Here is a 9,627-nt window from a genome sequence, read left to right on the forward strand (position 1 = left end):
GTATGTTGGTGCATATGCTTCTAATTATTGTTTGAGCCTCTTTGATGCTATTTGTTTACGTTTTAGCTTTAAAAATAACGCATGTTAAGCCAATGGTTTGTACGTTTGTATGTCATTATTTTACTGAAGAATGTTGTAACTTTTTACTGATAGGTGGATAGACATGTAAATTAGGCTAAATGCCAGGCAGATATATAGTTCCTCCTCTGTCACCAGAACACAAAACAGATGTGCCATATGATTCATGACCTAAATAAAAGCGAATAATCGGCAGGTCTAACAGGGAGGAGCACTTGAAAGTCGCAGGTAGACCAGAGCGCTCGTTTGTTGCCACTTGCTTGAGAGAGAGAGAGAGAGAGAGAGAGAGAGAGAGAGAGAGAGAGAGAGAGAGAGAGAGAGAGAGAGAGAGAGAGAGAGAGAGAGAGAGAGAGAGAGAGAGAGAGAGAGAGAGAGAGAGAGGGAGAGAGAGAGAGAGAGAGGGAGAGAGAGGGAGAGAGAGAGAGAACACTCGGACAAATTGAGCTTTATCCCTCGAGGTGGGTCAGTGACTCGGAGCGCGCAGCCGGACGCAGATCATCACAATAAGAGCAGCAGAGAGCGCATTGCTCCACACAGAGAGAGAGAGAGAGACAACAACACTCATACACGGAAGAGAAGTGAAAGAGAGGCAGAGTGAGGGACGGGCGGAAAGACGAACAGTTGAAGTTTGACTGTGCGGCATAAATAAATAAAAAAGGACTAAAAAAAGTGAAACTCAAAGAAACCAGAAAGTGTGGGTGAAGATGCCGCGGGTAGTCCCGGACCAGAGGAGCAAGTTTGAGAATGAGGAGTTTTTCCGCAAGTTGAGCAGGGAGTGTGAGGTGAGTCAGCCTGCTGTGTTTCTACACACTGGATCCATTCTGTTAGACGGCGGAAATAAGGAGGCTCGTTACAGGAGAAAAGCATGCTGGCGGGCGGGTCGAATTATGTTAGGCTTCATTAATATAAAATAATTAGTTCAGGGTTGCCAATACTAATTTCTAAATGAAATCACCTCATTTAAAAGAATACTCGTCTTTAAAAGGGCAATACGTTGTTTTACTTGTATACGAAATTGTTTTACTCTGTATTATCATTCCACCCTTAGTTTGCTCTTTCAATTTATTAATACAAAAAAGAAACAAAGAATGATGCCTTTTGCCTTAAATCTAAATTCCCGTCGCTTATCATCAACTTACTGCTGGCAATGAGCATCGCCATTCATTGTCAAACAGCCCTAGTTGATGTGTTTTCTATTCCAAATCAACACAGAGTAGGTTGATATAAATTACTTGAGTATGTGTTTGTGGTGTTTAGGGTTTGTGTTTTCTTTACATTGTAGATTAAATATACTGGATTCAGGGACCGACCCCACGAGGAGAGGCAAGCTCGCTTCCAGAACGCTTGCAGGGACGGACGATCAGAAATAGTGAGTAACTAAATCTATTTTTTAAATTATTTTATTCTTTTATTTGTATTGTTAATCTATCTATCTATCTATCTATCTATCTATCTATCTATCTATCTATCTATCTATCTATCTATCTATCTATCTATCTATCTATCTATCTATCTATCTATCTATAGCATTGGCTCATGTATTCAACTTAAAAATCTTCTTCACCAATGAGCATTCATCTCCAGGCTGACTCCATTTTAGGGGACAAATGAAGTGTTATCATAAGAACACCTAAATCAGTTCATGTTGCAGCAGCACAGTGCAGATAAACGACACACATACATGTGAGTTGATGTTTTGTCCCTGCGCAAGGCAGCAGACGTGCCATCAGACATGTAGCACCGCCAGGCTTAATGTCACTTACAGGCTCTTCTTCCCTCTGTGTTCTGCAGCTACAGTCATCATCATCTCAACTTTGTTCGGTAGAAGCACACACCAGCGCATGTTTTCACACAGACAGTTTACGGTTGCAACACTCTTGGGGCTGTAATTTGGGGCCTAGACATGCTTAGCTAAAGTAAATATCACCTGTCATGTCTAATTTTGGTATATACAGTAAACATGCAGTGAATGAAGTCGACATGCAGCGAGTGAACAGAAAGATAGAAACACCATGATGTACTATAATGCAATTCAGCTCTACTATTAATAATAATGGAAGCAAAATATTTGTGATTGATCAGTCATTTTTTTTTCTGGCAACAAATTTGAAGCATTCTCTGAACATCTTTGGACTGCTGGTCTAAGAAAACACCTTAAAGATGTCACAACAGATTTTAGAAAATGGGGACTGGTACTTTTCACAATTACAGTTCCACAATAGTTTTTGTATTGATTGAGATCTGTTGTGTTGGACGGCACCAGACCAAAAGTAGGACAAAGAGTATGTTTGTGTGTAACATTTCCATTCAACTCTCTAAGATTATCATTTGACCAGCTTCACCCAGTTGCTTTCCCAGTCTTTGTTGTAGTTGTATTCCATTTTTCTTTGTGGTAGTTTCCATAATAAATTGAATCAAAAATAATAATATCATAATAATAATTTATAATAATAATAATAAAGCATGTGACTTAGATGGCTTTTCCCCGTTGACCGTAGCGTAGCAAAGATGTTGAAAGGTTAACCTGCACTTGACCCCACCTCAGGGCAGTGTGATTGACATCAACCAGCAGCCTTCCCAGCTTTCTTCACAGCCATTGGATAAAAGCCAGGTTTTAGAACAGGGTTTGTCCTGCAGCGGTTTGGCTTTTGAAAACTAGAGCCAATCAAATCGAGGGACATCGTCTATAACAGTGCATCCTATTTATTAATTTAATCTGCATGCAGCCAGGAGATAAATATCCTTTACGAACACAACACACTCCTCTACGTTTCCTCCACCAGTGTCACTGAACCCATGTGACCTTTTTGTTTTCTCTCAAGATATACATGCCTTTGTAAAGATCTATTCATAACTTTAAAGCAAGTCACAGCTTGTTCAAATTGTCATCATGTAATTACTGCTTCTTCTACTACCTTGCTATTTAACCATGTCCTCAACAAAAGGTGAAGTTAGTTGGAGAGATGACACAAACACAGCAGGGCAACCTTTGCTGTCTTATTCATTATGGGGGGGGGGGGGTGGGGGGGGGCGTTACATCTAGTTTTACCATCTCTTAGTGGAACATAATGCGTCTGACTGTCTGTCTGTCTGTCTGTCTGTCTGTCTGTCCTCACCATATTTATAAGCCTCTTCTGTGAGAATTGATGGCCACAGCTTTAATGGTTTGACGGCAGCTGTGACATCATGTCGCCGATTTATCTATCGGGCAGACGCCGCTAAAGACCTCCCGCTATTTGCATGGTCAGTGTGAACGACCATGCAAGACACAATGAGACTCAAACGTGCGGTCGAGGACCACTTTTTATAGACGAGACAGAGCTGAAAAACAAGTAAACTCCGGGCAATTTATTAGGGCAATACTGAGTTATTTTCTTGTGTTTAAAGTCCCCCTCCAGTCAATACATTTTTTTTTTAATACTATGTTTGACCTTCACTGTGCAGAATGACGTTTGTGCAGAGTTAAACACTAGAAGGCTGTTTTAATATTAATTTTCATCTGCTGAGGAGGAAACGCGTTTCTTGTATCAATCAAAATTGTATGAAAACGAATTATCATTCGAAGCAGAGTAGTTTTATTGTGTCCTAAACATGTCTTGAGGAAACCGTACTTTCTCTTCTCAAAAATGGTCTCAGCCTAATTCCAGACTGACTCTCGGAAAAAGTAAATAATGTAACATTAAAATGTTTTCGTTTTACTCACCGGTAAGTGCTTTTCATTTTACATGTCAGTTGAGAGCAAATTGTTATTTACAGAAAGAAGTAGCTTAAGTAAATAAATAAAAGGCCTGTTAAAGTGGAGAGAAAATAAAAGACACATTATACCATTCATATGTTTTGTATTAAGTTAAAGTTCTCCAGCTACTTTTCTCCAGAGTTTTATCCTTTTCTATACACCTTTATATATTCTACTTGTTATCAAAGATACTGTAATAGCATAATGTCCAAGTAAACAATTTGACCTTTCACATTGTTTTACAATCCTAGACTTATTTTCTACATAACTGATTACAATCTATGACATTTAAAAATGCAATTTGGAAGCTGAGCTGTGTATTACTGATCTGTAGTTCCTCAACAACAACACACACACACACACACACACACACACACACACACACACACACACACACACACACAGATGTGCATCTTGGAATTACAGGGCGGCTCTAAACTGTTCAGGATTGATCTGATAAATGGATCAATAATTCAAAGTAAATTATCTTCAGCTCAGCTCATTAGAGATGAGTCCCTTTCTCAACTACTATTGATTTCCATGCTGCTCTGGTGTCTTCTCCTCTTCCATCTCTCTATTTATCTCTCTGTTCACTTCCTTTTATGTAGTTTAATTTGCTCTGTTCTTCTTTGACTTTATTATATATCACACATTTCCTCTGTCTCTCTCTCTCTTAATTTGACTATCTTTATACATTCACTACGCCTCCTTCCCCCCATCGCCCTATTCTCCTTATTTTCACTTCCTCGCTCGTTTCTTTCTGCCTCCCACTCTTTTTCTTTTTCCCTCCTTTGTCTCCCAGTTTCCCTCCATCTCTCTCCTCTCTCTGCCTCTCCTTCCCTCTTTTTTTTTCTCCTCCCGCAGTTGTAGGCAGCAAATGAGAATCAGATGGTCGTAATCCAATACTTCAAATACAGGCGAAATGATGACTCGGGTGTTCTTAGAGCTCTCGTTTGTGTGTGTGTGTGTGTGTGTGTGTATATCCATGTGTGTAATGAGAGACCTTTTTTTCTCTGTGTGTCCATGTACACTTAGTCATTTTCAGCTTTCTCCTCCCTTTATTCCCCTCTCTTCCACTCCCTGTTGTCCCTCTCCTTCTCTTTCATTCAGTTTTCTCAGATTTGACAGGGTGCATAATTCATATGCTTCCAGCTCAGTCGCAGACCTAATGCCATTAGTATTGATCTGTCTCAGCAAACTAAACAATACACTACACTACACACCACACACACACACACACACACACACACACACATACAGAGGTATGCATGAAACAAGACATTTTCTAACTTGATTTTCTGCCTCACATAATTCATTGCTTTCTGACTGCAACAGTGAAATGCATTCTATTGATTTTCATTTTATTTGTGTGTGTGCATACGTGTGTGTGTGTTTGTGTGACATTATCTTGATAGGAATGTCTCCCAGTAGTGCATGAAGCCATTTACATGAGAAAAATGAGGAAAGCTTTACAGTATGATGTGTTTATGTGGAGGCCAGTGGTTGACGTTGTGCTTTTGTTCTGAGGAGAACGGTCATCAGACTAAGCAGAAACAGAGAAAGACGGAGGACGGACATATTAAAGAAAGGAAGAAAAGAGCAACTACAGTCTATCAAACTCAAACTCATTCAGACTGAGACCTAAAAAACATATTTAAGCTTACTCAGACATTTTGCTGTTTAAACTTCAACAAGAACCCTCTGGATAATCTTGGTTAAAGCTGTTTAAAGCTGAATTACTGTAAGTGGTATTTTTTATATCAAAGTAGCCCTCCTAAAATGAACTTTTATAAATTTGGGGGACTGTTGAGAGGAACTGCTATTTTGTAATCGATTAATCACTTTGAAGCCAAAATGAACTGGTTCCAGCCATATCTAATCTTAATATATGAGGATGAACTGCTTTTCTCTGTTCTTTATTGTTGTAAACTGAAAGGTGTTTGGTCAATTATAAAATGTCACCTTGGGCTCTGGAAAAACTTGATAGATGTTATTCAGTATTTTATAAACTAAATGATTTCGAGAGTAATTGGGATGCATCAATAATAATAATGAGCCCTGAAATGTAAGTTCAAAGTGAAGCTCTTTGATACACTTTGCAATAATGCAACACATAAGTGTTCTTGTTTAGATCCTCCCAGCCCAGTAAGCACCAATGTCTGTAATACTTTTCTATTATAAATGTGAAGTCTCCAATACATTTGGAGCCCTTGTCATAAGTGAAAATAAGTGTGGGATGTCTCTTCAGGGGTTTTCTCCTCCAGAACCACAGAAGGCTGTTTAATGTTCCTCATGACAGTAAACTGACTTTGAAATGTTAAATCACTGGTGGGTCGTTTTACCTTTCATAAAGTGTGATGCTTAATGCTGAAACCAATAACCCCGCGCCCTACTCTGCAGATTTACACAATGCTTTTAGCATGTTTCATTTCAGTCCATTCTTTTGGTTTTCCAACTCTACATTGTCTGTATTTGAACCTCACAGCTCTCATTAACAAACATACCACCATATAAAACTTTGAGCAGCTGCTTTCCCATTAAGACATTTAGACAAGCAGCTGTTCACTACCTTTTCAGAATGAAATGGCAAATCTCAAAACCTAAACAATTAACATTCTCGTTACTTTTGTAATGCTCTGGGTTTAATGGATGTGCAATTGTTTGCTAATACATTGGCAACAACAATTTCAATAACCAATGGTATATTACAGTCAAAATTCACTGAATGGAAATGTTGTTCTTTGTCTCTCTCCAGGCCTTTGTCGCCACAGGTACCAACCTCTCCCTCCAGTTCTTTCCTGCCAACCTGCACGGAGATCAGAGGCAGGTTCCTGCCAGGGAGTATGTTGACTTTGAGAGAGACACAGGAAAGGTAGGACAAGTGCAAGATATCCACACAAACACACATTCTCTCTGTTGCTCTTCTCCTGTTGATAAGGTCACATGGTCCGAGTTGCAGCATTGAGATTGAAACAAATATATATATATATATCTTTTTATCCTTTTGTCTGATTAAGTGTGTCTAAAATGCATCACGAAACAACTTCTCTTAATCCAACATCATTTGGAGTTCAACACATCTTTACCATCTATCACATGCTTTAGTCATACACTTGATTCATCGGACTTTGTTAACACACATGACAATATAAAACTTTGACCCCAAAAAACACTCTTTTGCTTCCAGTTCCTGTTTTTTTTTTAATGAAATGAAAATGCCAGTCCAGACACCCATGTAGAGACAAAAAACATCATGTGGATTTAGAATTCATTGTTAGGAAGGCTGGGAGCCACGGAGGCAGGACTCAAAGGCAGACTCAAGACGAGGTAGTCAGGTTAAAAAACAAAGTCTTTACTTCGGGCAGGGTTCGGTACACGGGTAATCAGACAGGCAGGCAGAGGAATCCGAATCGGCAGGCAAAGAGCCACGAGTGGACAGAAACAGGTCAAAGCACGGGAAGGCACACGGGGTAAAAAAGTGTCTTTGAGTATCACGTAAAACGCTATATAAATTAAATGCATTATTATTATTATAAATCACTGGTAAGCTCATGGACATTAAGAAACAAACTGGTACTGAACAAGGAGTAGACACAGACTAAATACACAGGGGAACGAGACACTGATGGAAACAATGAGGGCGGGGTTTGCAATCACACAGGAGGGCGACACACAGGGAGGGAGGAGTCTGAAACGAGAGACAAGGTGAGTGACATTCATGAGTGCCAACGTTGAGTTTCATCGTCCTGAGCAAGTCAGGATATGTAGTTTTGTGTACGGTGACATCTATTCCTTATTCAAGGACACAAACATCAATATGTATTCTGTCAAAGGCTGTTGCCATTGACAGAATACATATTGATGTGTGTGTCAGGTTGTGCACAGCTCCACGAACACACAATAAAGTAACCAGTAAGTATTGGATATTTACTGGTCTGCAGTGACCGCTGTCTAAAGCGGGGGGATGCCAATCACACAGGTGAAATAACTGCTGAGCTTCTTCTTACACTTCATTAGTCAGTCGTGCCCGTGCTTGATCAAGATAAAAGTTCATGGAGCTCAAAATATGTTAGTCTGCTGCTGTTGTCAAGGTGATATCAGCTGTACGGTGCACTGGTGGTGGTGGTGGTGCTGTTGTGTTTATGTGTATGTTAATTGTCTCCCCTGGAACTAAGCCTGGATTCTGTGCGTGTATGTCAGAAGGCCCTCCACGGACACTGGCCAGCTGAAATGAATGCCGTCTGGCGGCTCATTAAAAATGCATTCTGGGAAATCGATGGACCTCCATGCCCCAAGGCTGACAGACTAATCGCACACTGTTAATTATTTATCACAAGTGCCCTGATGGTTGGGAACTGTGTGTGTGTGTGTGTGTGTGTTTATGGCCATTTTGCAGAAGAGATTTCTGATGTGGTGTGTGGCAGACAAAGAGAGAAATAGACAGCATGCATGTGTATGGCAGAGACGGAGAGCGTGGGGTTGTGTGTGTGTGTGTGTGTGTGTGTGTGTGTGTGTGTCTGTGTGTAAGACGATACCCTCTTCTGTGTCACCTCAACGGTGCTCACAGATCTATGAAGTTTTAATGAGGCTTGGAGTCGTCAATGTAAAGTAGTTTCACAGTAGCTGCTGTTTTCCTCTATCAGGAATCCAGCTTTCATTTCATACACACAAACACAAAGAAACACAAACACACACACACACACAGCCCGCCCTCCGATCCTGCCTGACCTCCCTGTAGAATACAACTGTCAGGCCGTGGCAGAGACCTTGTGTACGTTTTAACTTCTTCTCTTAATTACTGTCACAGCATTCACTACTCGCATGTGTGATGCTTAGTGACAGTTATTTATCCAGAATATTTTTTTTTTATGTTTCCACATTGTTCAGTAGAGCCTGAAAAAAAAAATATTGAATTTCAATTGTGTATCAGACATATTTCTTTATAAAACACACAAATACATAGATTAATATAGATGAATGGGTAATAGTAATACGGTGTAAAATTGAACACAAAAGTGAATACTGGGTTAAGAATACTAATAAGTCTGCTAAAATTGTTGAAAAGGAGAAGACGTTAGCTCATTAACTATAACTCAGACTGGGGTACTGGTTCACAATTTCTGTCCCTTGTGGCTTTATTTTTATTACTTTTCTCTCTATATTTTCTTTCATTCACATTCCCGTCTTTTTGCTGTTTGTTATTCTTGTGGCATATTATATGAACCACCATGCTGCTGTCTCGTCCCTCCTCCCCTCCCCTCCTCCCTCGTTCTGTTCCTTTTATGTTTTTTTTTTTTTTTAAACTTAATTCCTGTTCCCACCATACCCCCCCCTCCTCTCCTTCACGCAATCGCTTCTGTCCTCCCTCCATCCGCTCCCCCCTTCCATTCCTCCCTCTCTCCCGCCTTCATTTCCAAACACAGACGGTGCCAAACCAAAAGGAAAGCACAGCCAGGTTAAACTTGGCGACTGAATATGATGTGTGTGCGTGAAGGAGAGAGAGAGAGAGAGAGTAGAAGTACAGGCTCTCAGTGTCGGTGCAGGCTAATGGGAGCCAGCTGTGGATAAGGTTCATTTTAGCGCTAGCTGCTAACTTGCTTAAAAGCGCTAACCTAGTCCGAGACATGAATCATCTGCAGCTGGTTTACCAGCAGCCACTCTAAATGTAGTTTGCTCATTTTGGATTGTCAGCTATTGTTTTGTAGCTGAATCCAAACACTGGATACAACTGTTCAAAAATACAGGCATGAACTTAACTGATTCCCCCCCCTCTCTCTGAAATGAGTAGCCTTATATACTGTGCAAACGGAGAC

The 9,627-nt window shown here is 40.3% G+C and overlaps 1 protein-coding gene across 4 annotated transcripts in view; it reads left to right on the plus strand.

Annotated features, from left to right (window-relative positions):
- The first annotated feature begins 444 nt into the window (after positions 1-444).
- The window catches only part of cbfb (core-binding factor subunit beta), a 31,772-nt gene continuing 22,589 nt past the window's right edge, over positions 445-9,627 (plus strand). For all 4 annotated transcript variants that reach the window (XM_034535710.1, XM_034535711.1, XM_034535708.1 and 1 more), the window contains exons 1-3: positions 445-860; positions 1,361-1,447; positions 6,570-6,686. In XM_034535710.1, coding sequence (XP_034391601.1) covers positions 783-860; positions 1,361-1,447; positions 6,570-6,686 — 282 coding nt within the window. In that variant the 5' untranslated portion in view covers positions 445-782. The remainder of the gene's footprint in view (positions 861-1,360; positions 1,448-6,569; positions 6,687-9,627) is intronic.

The sequence above is a fragment of the Cyclopterus lumpus genome, chromosome 6, assembly GCF_009769545.1.
Source record: "Cyclopterus lumpus isolate fCycLum1 chromosome 6, fCycLum1.pri, whole genome shotgun sequence".
NCBI classification, from domain to species: domain Eukaryota; kingdom Metazoa; phylum Chordata; class Actinopteri; order Perciformes; family Cyclopteridae; genus Cyclopterus; species Cyclopterus lumpus.